This window comes from Megalopta genalis, unplaced genomic scaffold, assembly GCF_051020955.1.
Source record: "Megalopta genalis isolate 19385.01 unplaced genomic scaffold, iyMegGena1_principal scaffold0153, whole genome shotgun sequence".
NCBI classification, from domain to species: domain Eukaryota; kingdom Metazoa; phylum Arthropoda; class Insecta; order Hymenoptera; family Halictidae; genus Megalopta; species Megalopta genalis.
In genome coordinates, this window is record NW_027476222.1 from 181111 (window position 1) to 198947 (window position 17837).

General features: G+C 45.8%; 1 protein-coding gene across 1 annotated transcript; it reads left to right on the forward strand.

The window, feature by feature from the left end:
- Positions 1–2434: 2434 nt before the first annotated feature.
- Positions 2435–9183, forward strand: LOC143262577 (uncharacterized). Its single transcript, XM_076528211.1, has 2 exons — positions 2435–2877; positions 9099–9183. Exons 1-2 carry the CDS (start codon positions 2435–2437, stop codon positions 9181–9183), a joined length of 528 nt encoding a protein of 175 aa, XP_076384326.1.
- The last annotated feature ends 8654 nt before the right edge of the window (positions 9184–17837 follow it).

Genomic DNA, 17837 nt, shown 5'->3' on the forward strand with positions numbered 1-17837 from the left:
GGTGTTGCCTTACCGGCCGTGCTGCGAGGATGGCAACCACTCTAAAAAATCCCTAGCCCCAAGCAGTGTTGCGCGGTGATGAGGGTGTAGCTGGAGTAAGCGCCAGCTATGGTTGGTGGGTGCACCAATCGTTAGCGGACAACCGCGGGGCACCTGGCGACCCCCCGGGTGTATTAGCCTTCCCCGAGTATGGCGGCTCTGCCCGGGGTGACCTTCTTTTCCGACCTTACTCGTGGGACTACTATGGATATGTCACAAATAAAACAAACCGGGGAGGGGGGTAACGAGGTGAGGGAGGAGGCGCACGTACCAACCGTGCGCCTCGAAAAGTGCATGGTGCCGGTGTTGCGGAGTGTATCCGCATCACGCGGTCTAAAAAGGTCTGCAGCGGGCCTGGGCGACTGTGACGGGGGGGGGGAGGAATCCGATTACTCGGTTTCCTCAAACCACTCGTCGCAGAGCGTCCCAGGCACCAGCTCTGGCAGAAAGAGGGGTCGACCGCCAACAACTGGCAAGTACGTTGGCCTCTTTGAGTTCAAGTGGATGATTACAGAGGCCAAAAACAAACTGGCCAGGACCTCCCGTCCGGAGGACGACGAGGAAGGGGAACTGGCGGCGGTGTTTGATTCGGCGGACACGAAGCCGAGAACATATAAGTCGAGTGTCCCGCTCCCCGATGAGGCCGAGGTAGCGGAGACATACGTAACCGCCCGACGCGGGACGTGGAGGCCGCGGTACTGAAGAGTCTGGCCGAGGTAGCCAGAATCTCGGAGGTCTCAAAGGGGTTAAGGGGCAGTCTGGCCCGTGCCCTGAGGGAGGCAACAATTAACGGCAGGTTGGGGGTCTCGGAGTTGGCCGTTAGGTCATCCTCCGAGGCCACCCGCCTGCTAGAGGCGGAGAATGCCCTCCTACATGGACAAATGAAGGAGCTACGGGCGGAAGTAGCCCGGCTACGTCAGGCGGTGAAGGGGAGGCCGGCTACTGCCGCGTTGCCCCCGCCGCTGTTCCTCAGGGAGGATGTGGTGCCGCCATCGGTCGCTGGTAACCAAGCGCCTCAATGCTTGGGACGAGGAAAATCCTCGCCCCCACCTGCGACGGTGCCAGCGGATCTGCTGGCACAGTTTGGGGCTCTAATCGATGCCAAATTGGCATCGTTTAGAAAAGAGATTGTGACGTGGGTGCAGGACACGCGACCGGCGGCATCCATACCATCTGTCCCCCCTCCGCCTATGGACGGGGAGGAGCGGCAGAAAAGAAAGAAAAAAAAGAAGGGGAAATCTGGGGTCGCTGGGGCAGCCCAGCCGGTGCCCTCTACCCGGGCCACCCCCAGCGCTTTGCCGCTTTCCGCCACGCCTACAAACCAGGAGGCGTGGTCGAGGGTGGTTGGCCGAAAGGCCAAAAAGGCAGCTGCTGCGGTTGAATCTGCAGCGGCCGTCAGGGCCTCAATGACCGGGAAGTGGGCGGGGCGGGTGGCCCCGACGCCCCCGAAAAAGGCTCTCCTGCCTCCGCGTCCGCCTCGTACAGCCGCTGTGACCATCACGGTCCCGGCTGGCGGGGCTATGACTTATGCGCAGGCGATGGCCACCGCGAGGTCGAAGGTCGACCTTGCGGAGGTTTGCATCGCCTCGCTAAGGCCGCGGAGGGCGGTGACTGGTGCAATCATCCTGGAAGTTCCAGGCGCTGATGGTGCTGCTAAGGCCACTGTCCTCGCCACGAAAGAGGCCGACGCACTAGCGGGAACCGGCGTGAAAGTCGCGCGCCCTGTCAAAAAGACCGATTTGAGGGTGCGCGGCCTGGTCGATTCGACCACGCCGGCGGAGGTTGCTGCGGCCGTCGCCCGTGTTGGAGGGTGCTCTGAGGGGGATGTGAGGACCAGCGAAATCCGGTCTTCCCCCTCAGGACTGGGCACCATCTGGGTCCAGTGCCCTGCTGCGGCCGCTCGTAAAGTTGCGGTCGCAGGGAGGTTGACTGTGGGCTGGACCCTGGCGACGGTTGAGGCCCTCAGCGCCCGGCCCCTGCAGTGCTACCGCTGCCTTGGTGTTGGTCACACCAGGGAGCGGTACACTGCCGCCGAGGACAGGACCGGCTGCTGCTACGGATGCGGCAGCCGGGACCATAAGGTGGCTAGCTGTTCAGCTGCTCCCAATTGCACGATTTGTGCGGGCGCGGGCAGGCCGGCTGGCCACCACCTCGGCAGCCGGGCGTGTCCCGCCGGTGCGAAGAGAGGCAGGGGAGGCGGCAAAAAGCCGCATAATAAATATAGTAAGACCAAGGAGAAGAAAGCCACGGTGGCCAAGGCGGCGGCCACCGTAGCTAACAAAGAGAATATGGCATCACTTGATGCCACCGTCGCGCCCGCGGGGGCGGATGGAGCAAATACAGCTCCAGACGCCACCACTCCCGCGGCCGCGATGGACATCGAAGTGGGCGTATAATGGGGCCTAATGGCCTCATAATACAGGCCAACCTGAACCACTCGGCCAGGGCACAAGACCTACTTGTGCAATACCTGGTCGAGTGGGGTACCGGGTTGGCTGTAGTGGCGGAGCCATACAGGGTCCCCGACCATCCTCATTGGATGGGGGACACGAGCGGCTCCGCCGCCATATACTGGGTAGGTAGACAGGGATCCCCGGCGTGCTCGGTCATCGAGCGCGGCTGGGGATTCCTGGCTGTTGATTGGGGCGGCACCGCGGCTGTGGCAATCTATGCGCCTTTTAGACGGTCCCTTGAAGAGTTCGAACGGAGCCTGGACGGGGTAGGGAGATGCGTCTCCCGCTGCCTGCCCCGTCAGGTGCTGGTCCTGGGGGACTTCAATGCCAAGGCTACGGTCTGGAAGTCCCCCGGGACGGACACGAGGGGCCGGGAGGTGCTAGAGTGGGCGGTGGAACTTGAGCTTCGTCTCCTAAACACGGGCTCGGTCCATACGTGCGTGCGGCATAACGGGGGCTCTATTGTTGACCTCTCGTGGACAACAGCCCCGGCCGCGCGCCGTATTACGGGGTGGAGGGTGGCGGAGGAGGTCGAGACATTGTCTGACCACAGATATATTGTTCTCGGCCTCTCCGCTGCCGCATCGACACCCCGACGTCGCCCCGTCAATGAGGGTTCGCCTCAGCCGCGGTGGGCGCTGAAGCGTTTCGACCAGGACGCTCTGATGGCTGCAGCCCACGTCGTGGCCTGGCCAGGTACACCGGCTGGGTCCGTCGACGGGACAGGGGAGGCTCGTTGATTCCGGGGCGCCATGACGTCGATTTGCGACGTCGCCATGCCCCGGGCCAAGGTCTTCCCGAGGAAGGCGGTGTACTGGTGGTCGCGCGCCATAGCGGATTTACGCAATGAGTGCGTTCGCGCGCGACGCCAGTACGCCCGCGCCCGTCGACGACGAAGAGGAGACGACGTGCTGGCTGCGCAGCTGTATGGGCGATACGGGGAGAAGGTGATCGCCCTGCAGCTGGCCATCAGGCGGGCAAAAGACCAGGCCTGGCGCGACTTCCTTGGCTCTCTGAGTCGAGATCCGTGGGGGCGCCCATACAAGATGGTAATGGGACGATTACGTCCTTGGGCGCCCCCCGTGACGGAGAGCCTGGATCCGGGGATGCTCAGGCGGGTCGTGGGCGCCTTATTCCCTATTAGTGGGGAGGCGTCCCGGCCTGCCCCTGTGCCAGAGGACTGTGAGTGGTCCCCGGATCTAGAGGTCGCGCCAGAGGAAATGGCCGGGGTCGTCAAATGGCTCCGGGGCAAGAATACTGCCCCGGGGCCGGACAGTATCCCCGGTCGGGTCTGGCTGCTCGCCATGGGCGTCCTGGGCGAGTGGCTCAAGGAGCTTTTTAACAGGCTCCTGAGGTCGGGGATTTTCCCCGATCTCTGGAAGGTAGGTCGGATGGTCCTCTTAAGGAAGGATGGGAGGCCTACGGATTCTCCCTCCGCGTACAGGCCCATTTGTCTCCTGGATGAGGTGGGCAAGATCTTCGAAAAGATTATTGTTGCTCGCCTCTCCAGGCACCTGTCCCGCGACGGCCCCGATCTGGCGGACTGCCAGTTCGGCTTCTGGGAGGGACGATCGAGTCCCTCAAGTCCCTCTCGGAGGATGCCGTGGCAAGGGGCGGGGTGTGCATGGCGGTATCGATTGATATCGTCAATGCGTTCAACACCCTGCCCTGGTCCGCCATTAGGGAGGCCCTGGTAGAACACCAGGTGCCTCCCTATTTAAGGCGGGTGATTGGAGCCTACCTGCGGGGCAGGTGGGTAGAATACCCGGGCCGGCACGGGATGATTCGGAGGGAGGTGGACCGCGGGGTCCCGCAGGGGTCCGTTTTAGGACCTCTCCTGTGGGACCTGGGATACAACGCGGTCCTGGAGAAGGCCTCCCTGCCCGACGGTGCCACCATCGTCTGCTACGCGGACGACACGTTGGTGGTCGCCGTCGGGGACACCTTCGAGAGGACCATCCGACGAACGGAGGATGCGGTGGCAGCCGTCGTCGCGAGGATCCACGATCTGGGGCTGAAAATAGCCCCGGAGAAGGCCGTCCGTGAAACCAGATGGCCTCGGTCCCGGCCACCGCCCAGATCGTGGATCCGGGTGGGAGAAGCCTGCGTCGAGGTGAAGTCCAAGATGAAGTATCTTGGACTGATCCTCGACAGCCACTGGAGCTTCGATACGCACCTTGACCGCCTTGTCCCCCGAGTGGATGGGGTGGCGGTCTTGTTAGGCCGCCTATTACCCAACCTCGGGGGGCCAGGGGATTGGGTGCGCCGCCTGTACTTGGGCGTGGTGCGGTCCATGGCTTTGTATGGCGCTCCAATTTGGGCGCCAGCTGTGATGGCCAGCCGGCGCATGGTTTTATTACTGTGCCGGATGCAAAGGCGGATGGCCATCCGTCTTATTACAGGTTACCGCATCACGTCCACCGCGCTTGCTCTGGCGGGAGAAATTCCCTTCAAGCTTCAGGCGGCGATGCGCGCCTATATTTATAGGCGTATACGCGTCGCTGCCGGGGCTCGGAGGGAACAGCCGGAGCGAGAGACGGTCGAGGCGTACGAGCTCCGGGCCCGGCGACTAGCGCTTGCCAAATGGCGTGCGGAACTCTGTTCCCACGCCGGCGAGTGGGTCTTTGCCACTTTACCTCGTGGCAGGAGAGGCGTCATGGCAGGCTCACCTACCGGGCGACGCAGGTATTCACTGGGCATGGCAGCTTCGGTGTTTATCTGTGTCGCATCGATAGGGAAGCGACGACGGTGTGCCACCACTGTGGCGCAGAGGAGGACTTGGCGCAGCATACGCTGGAGGAATGCCCCACCTTTTCAGCGCTGCGCCGAGTCCTAAAACGGGAAGTCGGTCACGACCTCGCACTCTCCAGCTTAGTTGGGGCCATGCTGGAGAGCCCTAAAAAATGGGCGGCAGCAATTTCCTTCTGCGAAGGAGGCTGCCAGGCGGGGTCGTGATCGGGACCGACTAGCACGGTCGCCGTGGGGGTTTTAGCGGGTCAAATCCCGCACTACCCCCGCTTCACTCCCCCGGGCGGGGCGGGTGTGTCTGGTCAGCAGATTTACCCCACGTAAAAAAAAAAGAAAAAAAAGAGATGGGACGCGAGAGCTCTCCGGAGATGACTGGTCTCGTAGGAGGCTGGAACAAGAGAGAGCGGACAGACCGCACTCCGGGGCCTTGTTGGTCAACTGAGCTCCGGGTGAGTGGTGAGGAGGCAGTAGAGTGGGGCGCTCGCTGGGCGGAAGAGTAGAAATGTCGCGGAGATGCGGGTGACGCAAGTACTGGCAGCGCGTAGCGCGGTGCTTTCTGATTGGGATGATGGGTGGAGATATGAAGGGCGCATACAGTGTCGGTAAGTGGGACATCATGAGACGAATCTAATGGTTGACGCATGATGGTAAGGTCGGTGAGTATTAGCAATCGGTGATACAGAGTTATGTATTTACTAGTATGTGGTGTAGGCATATGTTCTGCGGGTAGGGGAATGGAGTATAGCATAGGAGAATGATGTATAGCTTATGATCTAAGTAGGAACGGAATATGTCTTATAATCTATTCGCAACACGTCGACGGACGTGACAGTCCCGCGAGGCTATGGTGCCGCGTGCTGGAACAACCAGATTCCTTCCATAAGGAGAAATGTCGGTTTTAACAGCTCCGTCGACACGGTGCGCGAAACTCCATTGACATCGATAGTGTTCACGCGCTCTGAAATGCGCTTAACCACTTTATGCGGTCCGGAATACGGTGGTTCCAACGCTCTTCTAGCCATGTGACGTAGAACACGTGTGCACATGAATTTAGACCTTCGCAAACAAATGCAAATTTGAATTGATTGTGTACGACGGGCGCACAGTGGTACGAAAGCTGGAAATCATGGTCAAGATCCAAAAAATCGAAGTTGTCGTTGGGGAGATTTTGACTTGCGGATTGGTTAGTTTAATGATGCGTCCGTGTGGTGGGAAAAACGAAATGACCCATACTTTTATACCTGAATGGCAATTACACTTCAAATTTCGAGTTTTTCGGACAGTCATTACTCGTGAGCGAGAGCGACAGTACGAAGTGAATAGTTTAAAGTGTGTATGTTTTTGTGGAACTGTTTTTTTTTCAGTTGTGTAAAATGGATATTGTTCTTGGTTGTAAGTACAACATTTTGTATCGCTAACATCTCACGAATTGTTAACTATTACATTAGTAAATCGATACATTGTAAATTCAAACTATAAGAGCAAATGGAATGCATTTACTGTAAAGTTATAGTCGATACTTTTGCGACCTATGAGGGCCTGCTTTCAAATTTACAGGAGCCATAGTTCATAGTTTCATCTAGCTGCACTTAAAAAATTGGCTGCATCACATTGCACTTTTTTCAATTATTTTTGTGAGTCAACGTACGGGAAACTGTCTCGTGAGAGTATCTAAGACAGAATAACTTTCTAAAAATCGTGTCAAATTGCTTACATTGTTTTGAGATGTTAGACAAAACACTTTATTAGGCAATGTCGAAAATTATTTTTAAAAAAATTGAAATTTGTTACATTGAAAAAAATGTTTCAATTTTTGGTTTTCTATTTTTAGGATCTCGTGACAGTCAATACTGTCTAATTAGGAAAGAAGTGTTACTTATTATTAAAGAAAACTCAAATAATGACAATACTTCAATAATAGAATATTTTAAGCAAAAAATATTGCAGTAAGAAGGATTTGTGGTCGACATGAACGATGATGTGACACAAGCCATGAAAAAATTATGTTCTGCCTTGAGATGCAAATGGAAGAACGTACACCGGGTAGAACAAAGATTTTTCTCAAAATTTGAAAAATGGCTGGCAGAATCGGTAGTTTTTCGAGTGCCCTCCGCTTGGGTTAGCAGTAAAGTCAAAAATTTAAGCGGTCGTCCTCCTTCCAACTTCGACGATTCGAGTGACCGAACGAAGAGACGGAGAACGGAAACAATTCGTTTAAACAGTAATTCCCAAATGTTGGTCCCAAAAATGAGCCTCCGAGCAGAAGGAAATTTGAGTGCGTCAAAAATCGATAAGGTGATAAGTAAAATCGTTGAAATTGGAAAAGAAAACACTCCTTCCGGTGATGCTGCATTAGCGATGATTATTCAGAATAAGCTCTCTAAGAGTCAATATTTAGGAATGCGAGCAGTAAGCCGGGAAAATAATTGTTCGCTATATATAGCGCATATGACAAAATTTTAGAATCAAAAAATAAATGTTACCCCGAAAAGTCTGACATTTTGGTAAACGAATTTTGCACGGGAGTGAAGCTACAGGCCATACTTGATCACACTGTGCAACGAATGTTGCTTGTGCAAAGCAGCGTTGTTTCTACATTAACTCCGCAACAATTACGGAATATATCTAAGTGCAGTTCATCATACATTGTACGAGGTCAATGCACTATCCTCCAGCACACATTTCCGTGTATGAAGTGGATTTTGTAACTAAATGGGCGAGTTTCTTATTTTGATTATATTCTTCATATTTCTCTAACAAACATATCCCTTACATCCTTTAACGCGATTATTATTTATTAAATTATCTTTGCGAATAGTTCGTTGAATTGTGTTCGGACACGGAATTATTTAAATTAAAATATCATTCACCTACTTTGTTAACCTTCACTGTGCACCTTGCTTAAAAATTTCATATGTTACACACGAGGTGTCATGTACACCAGAAAATTAAAACGGCTGTTACGGTTAAATTACTTATTATTACCGATTCGAAAAATTAGTAACTATTGTTCAGACATTCTGAAATAAGGATGAATATTGTTTTTCTTTAAATTATCACTGTAACGTAGTAAAATAAAATTCGGAAGTTCACGCTCCGTGACTTGTTCATTGATTCGAACGCAGCACGGAGCCCCCCATCTTCTATCGCACTCCGCGGCCGAAGCACGTTCCACTCGATTGATCGACCACGTTGTAATTCGCGCCCTCGCCTCTCATTGGTCAGTGTTTTTCGTTAATAACTCGTAAACAAAGCCGCAGATTACATTTTCGCAAAGGAAAGAGTTGCTTAAAATGACCTCAGCTACCCCTCATTTTCGACATATGATTATTTCATCTTCAATTCTTCCAATTGCAATGATAAATATATTAGGAGATTCCGCAAGGATTTTTCACGAAAATCTAGCAAAGTTAGAACAATGGAGGACGTTTCCAATCCGCTATTAATAAATTCCGACCCACACATCTCGACCATCAGAAAGCTACCAAAAAGAAAATGATGAATTTATATAAAGAGGCCATAAACTTATTAATCTTAAGAAAAAACGAGGGAACTGTATACAGGACCTTTGGCTTCGTAGCCGATCGACCTTCCCGCATAGCCACGGAACCTTCCTCATTTCCCAATCCTTTAACAACCCATCCGCCATTTTGTTTTTGGAATTTTTATGATTCGTAATCAGCGACCATGAAAACCCTTATATACAAATTTTCAAATAAATCCGTTACTATCTCTTATTTTGACCATGATGTCGAGCTTTTATACCACTGTGGGGCATAGGGCGGACAAAGCGCATGTATTTCTTGAATTGCAAGCGCTGTAGCACAACCCGAAGGTGGTTCATGTGCTTCTCTTCAGAGGTCGATGCAATCAAAATATCATCGATATATGTAAATACAAAATCCAGATCTCCAAGAACCCTGTTAAGGAAGCGCTGAACTAAGGAAGCTGACTGGCTGGCATTCTTAAGGCCGAGTGTCATGAAAAGAAATTCGAATAGCCTAAACGACGTTATCACAGCCGTCTTCTCAACATTTTCCGGAGCCATCGGTATTTGGTTGTACGCTGTGTGTAAAGCTAACGAAAGAAAAATACGTTTCCCCGTGAAGATTTGTCGAAAAATCATGAACATGCGGCATAGGATACCTGTCAGGAATTGTTTACTTATTTAGTCCTCCGTAATCGCCGCAAATGCGCCAGGTACTATTCTTCTTCAGGGCCATGTGAATGGGAGTTGCCCAAGGACTTGAGGAAGGACGGTATATGCCTGCTTCGACTATTGCTTTGAATTCGCTTTTCACCGCGCGGAGCTTCTCGGATTCAAGCGACGAACCCTATTGGAAAACGGGGGACCGGGTCCAATACCGTGGGAGTATTGTTCGCATCGGCCTGCATGACGCCACATGATAAAACCATACACACTAAATGGCCGCGAAGACTAACGCCGCTACAAAATGGCCGTTACGAAAATGGCTGATGCAATACGCGTTAGGGTGCAAAACCGGCCACGCGGACAATACCCCTGGGCAGAACTCCCGGCAGCGTGCTTACGAACACGAATGGAGAAGAAGGCGCCGGTGACGTTGGCTTCACGCAAACAGCCTCCTCGATGAAACAGCGAGAGCTCCGAGCAACAGGAACGACGTCCACGAAGACAACGGTGCACGCCATGTGCACTACCAGGGACGGCTGCCGGCCAATTCCTCGGCGAGAGAAGCTTCGTCGCGCTAAGAATACCAAGAGGGAAATGGCCACAGCTTCGGAAGACTCGATAAACGTCCACAACCAGGCTTCCAAGAGTCCTCAAGCGTTATATCTAAAATCCGCCTCAAGTCGCCACGCCGTCTGGTTGCGGACTTTCTTTCCACGCCTGTTCCTTCAGGCGTCCCTGGTTGCGTCTGATAGGGGTTGTCTCCTTTTTGGTACGGTTGCCGGTCCGGTTGTTGCCGGCTTGTTTGGTACCGGTTTTTCTCAATGCCGACTGCGTCGGCACCGATCTTGTGGACGTTCTTCGCTTCGGCAATCTCGGCCGTGTTTTGTCACAGTCCACCTGAATCTAGGAGACGATCCTTCTTTCCCGGTCGGAGTTTAACTTGTATGTTCGCATCGGCTCTCGTTGCGGTGTTTTTGCGACCACGGAGTCGGTGGGGTATAATGACCTAGTCTTGGGCGCGTTGGTTTGCGGACGCCGTCGGCGCCCGCCACAAATGCTGGCCTGACATCATTGCGGAGATGCGACGCAATCGAGTTTCCAGTCCGGTGCTCGGTATTGTGTCGCTCGCCGGCCGTAATCTTCCTGGAGGTCAGCTCTTTGTTGACAAAAAATCACTTCACCCAAAGAAAGTTACTGCTTGGTGTGGATTTTGGTCGAAAAGCGTAATTGGTCTATTCTTTTACGAAAACGAGAATGAAGATACAATTACAGTGAATGGTACACATTATTATGAAATGATTGTTTATTATTGATGACTGAAATTAGATGGATTCGACATAAGCAATGTTTATTTTCAACATGGCGGAGCCACGCCACACACAATGTGTGAAAACATCACTTTATTGCGATCGGAATTCAATGGTCAATTAGTTTCAAGACATGGTGACGTGAATTTGCCACCTCGTTCGTGTGACTTGTCCCTATTGGACTTTTTTCTTATTCTTTTTTTTTTAAAGCGAAGTTTATGCCAACAGTTCAGCAACAATTCATGACCAAAACATAACATTAGAAATGTAATTGGCGAATTAAACGAGCAAATATGCCAAAATGTCATCGTAAATTTTAATATTTAAACTGATGTTTATAAATGTAATTGTGATAGTATTTGACAGATACTACATGTATAAACCAATTTAACAAATCGTAACGTAAAATACATTTTGTACAATAAAAGAACTTACGTGACAGAATTTACGTAAACTACATGAAATTTCTCAAATGTAAATTATAGTATTTAAAGCTTACGACACGAAAGGAAGGATCATGTTAGTAAACAAAATAATAGCGCATTTACAAAATCCACATATAAATTTATTTTAGAAACACAGTTTACATTAAAATTAGTAATTAGTATAACTGCCTTTATTCGCAATGACTTCAATTATTCAGTTTGGTAATGATTGAATAGTTTTTTTTATTGTATCTTGGAATAAATTGTCCCATTGTTTCACGATGAATTCTTTTAATTCGCGAATATTAATATATTGTCTTGCATTCTTGTATACGGCACGTGATAATTCACCCCAACAATTCTCGATTATGTTTAAGTCTGGAGAGCGGGTAGGCCATGGCAAAACTGCAATATTTTAATTCGTAAAATATGCTTTTACAATTTTAACTTGATACACGGCAGCATTGTCATGCTCAAAAATAAGATTTTCTTTTATGATCCTATCTGCATGTTTGTGTATTTGTTCAGATATTAAATCTATATACATTTTACTGTTCATTTTGTCATTAATGAACTTTATATCAGTTTTACATCTGTAACCAATTCCGACCCAAATCATTATTCCACCACCGCACATTTGTCGTCGTTGTCTCACAATTTCTTCTTTTCGAATGTCATGGTAATAATATGCAAACCCGTCATGACCATCTAGATTGAATCTTTTTCTGTCCGTAAATAAAATTCTTCTCCATTTTCTTCAGAACTCTTTTTCTTCCTATAATTTTCCGGGTCTTTTAACAAATTATGTATAACTTCCCTGCTGAAATTTGAGAAACATTCAAATTACCACCCTTGTATTCAATTATTTCTTTAGAGAAATAATATAGTGAGATCAGTCTTACTGTATCACTTAATTTATTTCCCCGACCCATATTGTCGCTTGATTGTGTATTCTGTAGCACTGGTTAATACCTGATCAAAAGCTCACAAGCTCCTGACTAATGGCAACAGAATGTTCAAGTGTGCCATTATGTCGCCCCTTGTGTTTACACGTTATTTCGGGGAGCTACGAATATCAGAGAGAACGATCGTATTTACTAATATGTTCCTTCCTTTCGTATCTTGAGCTTTAAATACTATAATTTACATTTGAGAAATTTCACGTAGTTTTCGAGAAATTAAATAAAGCAGGATTGTAAATCTTGAGAAAATTATAAAATTAACACATATTGTTGGTGAAAATAAAAAAGTTAGTTAATATTTAGTAGAATAACCATTGAAGTCAATAACTGCTTGCATTCTTTTAGGCATAGATTTCAAAATATTATTTGATGTAACAGCAGTAATGTTTTGCCATTTTTAAGGGCGTACTGTACGTACATTGTAAGTTTCGATTAATGAATCTCTACTGCAGTCCTTCTGGAGTCAACAACTGACAGGCGTCGTATTTTCCTGTCCTGTTTAATTGAGGTTCTTTTTCGGTCGGCGGGACTTGGATTTATTGTCCTCGTTCTTGAAATCGTTTCTGAATGCAGTACACAGTTTATTTTGCGATGTTAAAATGTCGAGAAACATCAGATATGGATTCACCGTTTTGTAAAGCATTTATAACTTGTTCCTTTAGACATTTCGATAAGCTTTGTCCTCGTACCATCATCTTAAGAATAAAACAAAAAAAGGACATTGATAAAAATATTAATATTAAGAAATAAATTACATGCATAAATGAAACCTCCGAATACTTTTGTCCTAGCTAATTTGAATAAAACCTACCTTATGTGCAGTATAGAGCAAATATCTACGTGTCACTCTTACGCGAGTTAGCATTCGACTAATAGTAAACAAACCATACAGTGGCTTCCTCCTAACACTGACTAATCTGCTACTTCATCTTTTCGCACGTTTTTGTACTGGTACTATTGTATTCGATCTCCTTTTTCCTTTTTCTCGAGTAAATACTATTGGATGATCTTCATCGAACTGAGGATCTAATAAAAATCTTCGGATCTATTATCGCTAATGCGTCTAATACTAATTCCTCTTTTATTTTTATATACTTTTGTATCCATACTGTATCATATACAAATAGTAACAAAATGATTATTGATATACGAACCTAGAGCTATTATATACGCTTTTTTTATTTAGTAAACACCGACAAAAGCACAAATCTATCTGCAGACAACTTGCAAGGTATTTATTTTGACATTTCAGGTTGATGGTGCTGCCAACCATCATCAATTATTGGTTATTTCAGAGGCAATATATAATTAAGACGTATACATCATCTTGTAAAAAAAACTAAAACTATTTGGTAAAATGTGGATATATTAGCTTGTGACTTGAAAGTTACATGGGCCCATAGAGGGTTAAGGCAGTTTTGATATTTCTATTTTGTCCGGTACATGAATCTGAATATATTATTATTTTCTCAAAGTTTTTAGCATAAGTCCCTATGTACTTCATTAGGCATAATGAAATTTCTTGAGACTCGCGAGATCCTTTAGTTTTTGGTCAAACAAACATGTGGCCTATATTTTCATTGAAATCGTGGCAACCGATATTATAAACATATAAATTTCGCTTATAATAAGCTACGGATGTGGTCAGTTTAGGGAAGGCTAAAGCTTTTTCTAAGTCGAAAGAAAATACGAAAATTTGTTCTGACGCTGCCGCTCGATCAGCAGCCATATGACTACGAGCTCGTTCTGCCTCTTCTAAATGAATTTTCTTTTCAATTCCTGCCATTTGAATTCTCTCATCGTCTGAAGATAAAATTTTTATTTGCAAAGAATCTCAAATTTGGCATGTATCCTTAGATGATGGTTTAAAATGTAAATTAAATTTTGTATAGAACATCTTATGATAATATTTTTCTTTCACTGGTACTACATTTTCCTTTTCACATTATGTTTTCACATTATTTAAGTCAGGATTTAAATATTGCCGACTTGGATTATAAGGTCTGTTGTAATGGCTAGTGTTGGCTGGAAATGACTCTATATGTTTTATAACATTTGTATCATCTATTATATTGCTTGCAACACAGTCTTTGTGCTGATCTACCAAAGATGTAACTTGTTCTTTGGAACTACATTTGGATATCCGACCGTCACTGACCTGATAAATGTCCCTAAAATATTTTTTGTAAATGGGAATATCATGTCTGTCTTTTCGAAAATAATATATGAAAGAATGTGATCTTGGTTCTTTAGTATTATTCGAGGGGCGCCTCCTTTTTATTTCTTCAACTTTACTACAACCCCTTAAGAAAATATTTTGGTCAAGTTGACTATGTAAAATATGAAATGCTTTCACAGCAGCCTCTCATCCGGAAGAATTTTTTGGTCGCACTTCTGCCGGCATTTGCATATTATATCGACAAATATTTTGCAGGTATTAAATTTCCTCCTCTATTCCTGTATGCCAAATCTTCTGTTCTTTTAAGCTTTGATATATTTCAGGCCCAATTATCAAGATTACGACTTCTTTTCTTTCTAATCAATGTGTTTGTTGCAATATTTTTACTGTTGCAATCAGACGAATCCGAAGATAACCATAAACGTTCTCTTGAGCCAGACTTTTTGTTGGTAAATCGTATTGAAGAACTATCAGATAATTCACTATTTTGCACATCCACATTATTATTAGTTTCACTTATCTTGTTTATAAGGGTGTAATTTTATTTTTTTAAACCACTGATAAATCAAGTAATTGTTTATAATAATTTAAACCAAAAAAACGATCTAGAAGTGATGTAGAAAAGGCTGAAAAAATATGTAGTCCTGTAAAACTGGTAAAGTACTTTGGTGGCAGCTGAAAATGACTGTGTTGTGGAGAAAGGAAGGAAGAGTGTTTCGTCTGGGACACACTAGAAGACTCATCAGTAAGGCTATACTAGCGGGCCCTTTGCCCGCCTTGATATAATATTTATTTTTTATATTTAACGTGGAGGAAATCTGCTCGCCAGCACCCTCAGCCCGCCCGGGAGGCGAACATGGGATAGTGTGGGTTTCGACCCACTAAAACCACCATCGCGACTTTCGGATGCTGCGCCGACATTTGGCGATTCAAGGGGAGAGCCATAGGAACTCTCAAAGAGCACTACCACGACTCCCTCTCGCCTGGCCGACCATCTATCCTTTGATGGTCGGCCGCGTTTCGGAGGAGAATTAACTAACTTCCCCCACTAAACCAATAATGCCGCGGTGTGGGGAGGCTGCGTCCCTCCACCGCTCCGACTCTGCGGCCGCTAGCGGTATCCAGAACCTCCGACCTTGGCACCTCCCCTTTCACGTCAAGGGGAAAAAGATTCCCCCCCCCTATCACAGCAGGCGACAGGAAGTTTGCTTAACACTATGCCGTCCGCACGTCTAATCTAGATTTTTTCGTGTCGCGCCGGTAGAACTGACTTACATCATTTCACTTACCGCCGGCAGTTTTTCGAGGTCCTTGTTTTCTAATCTTATCGTTAGTTCCCATGTCTCAATCCTGTCCCTCTATTTTCTCGAAATTGTGAGGATATACATATGTAAATAAGTTCAAGATTTTTTTGTATTACATGTTTATCTATTTATTTATATTTTATTGGATACTTAGTATTTATCTTTTAAATGAAACAAAGCAAAGCAATCTCCGAGGTGAAGCGCAACTCCACAAGATTTACACATGAAATTAGTTCTCCTATTTTTTTTGTTTTTATAACACACATGACACCTTCTGCGTTTTGGGTTGTTGGTTTCTGAAATACGTATCAGCTGGTGTTCCTTTATGTGGTCGGAAAGTCTGTTGATCGATTCACGACTGGAAGCACGCGATGTACTGGAGACCTCCAAGTTCTCTTCACCAACAGGTGAATGTTCTTTTATCCACGATTCGCATATTTTTAATAAATAAAATCGTGAAAGTGGAGTTTCTTGGAATCTGTATTATAATGTTGTTGCAGTACGAACGCGTTGTATAAAGCGCAATTAATCCTTTCGCTACGGGCAGGTTCTCCGACGCGGTACTCCCACTGTACGGAGCAATGCTGCGCGCCGCGACATCACAGTACGATAGATAGGCGACGCCGATCGTCATCAAGAGTACCACGGCGGAGAACCTAAGCTGCTGAATGTTTTCGAACGAAAGAATTTTTCTTCAAAGAGTATTTATGAATAAAAGGGTATTTCAGGGTATTAATAATAAAATAATATAACATAATAAAGGAATAAACAATATGATAAAATAATATTACATAATAAAGGAATAAACAATATGATAAAATAATATTACATAATAAAATAAAAAACAATATAATAAAACAATATAACATAATATAATTGTATGATTATAATGGCTTTTAATAGTGTAACTGCGTATGATATGCTTCAAAACATGGAGTTATACACAGGCCATCATTGTAAATTTGGCACTGATATCGCGATCTACACCACTTGTCATTTTTCGAACAAACTACACACTTTCGGAGCGGATTCTTTCGTTTTGTTTTTTCATTTGTATAGTTCGACGAGAAATGTCCTCCACAAATGCGAAGTGGATTCGTTTCTGCTGATTTATTCGCAACGGTATTCTTATTTTCAGATTGATAATGGTTTAAAAGTTGACGAATTAACTGTAGATGAAAGCTTGCCATTGATATTTGTTTTTTAGTTTTTAACTTATATAAGCAATAAGCGTTCCAAACGCAGATGTCAATCAAAAATGAAAAAAATATTTTTTGTACCATTTCAACGTTTTGCGTTGTGAGTGAATGGTGCTAATAATCATATCTGTTTTGTCTACGGTTCCCATTAATTTATTGTAATCAATAACACACTTTGGTTTCTCATAATCATTTCTCGAGTCCGGAAGTGACGTTTTGTTTCAGCAGATTCTTCGGTATGGAAAGAAGATAGCATGTATACGTCTCTTTTATCACACCATTTCATCGCTAATAAATGCCTCGAGGAGCGAAAACTTGCTTCATCAGTTTTTAATGTATTTTGAATATTTGGCATGCCTTTTCGCCTTTTACGTACTGTTCCACAAGCGTTGATTTGATTTTGATGCAAAAATAATGTATGACCATTGTTTAAATGTGGTTTCAATAATTCCATTACTATGTTTCCTGACTTTCCAATAAATTGATTTACGCAGTTTACATTAGTTAATGAGCCATTATAAATAATAAGATCCTGCACAAACCCCGATTTAGAATCACATAAAACAAATGATTTTATCCTAAATCTGTTTCTTTTAGAGGGAATGTATTGCTTAAATAATAATCTTCCTTTATACAGGAGTAAGCTTTCGTCAATACATAGATTTTCGAAAGGATAAAACACCTCCTGAAAACGTTGTCGCAGCTTATCACAAATCTCTCTTATTCTGTGTAAGTTATCAACATCTGCGGTCATATTGTTCGAATTAAAATGTAAAATTTTTAACAAATATAAAAACCGATCCCTACACATGACCTCTCCAAAAATGTTGCTCTTCAAAAGTTTGTCGTTAGACCAGTATTCGGAATATGACAGTTTTCTGTTTCGCGACAGCAATAATTTGAGGACGAGAAAGCAATACATTTCTCCGACAGAAGTATTTTGTGTGGGAATTTATTTTATTATGATTATTATCAAGGCTACTACGATAGCTGTTTGTCGTGCCGACAATAAAATTTATAAAATCTTCGGAGAAAAATAATTTAAAATAATCTAAAATCGGTGCTAAA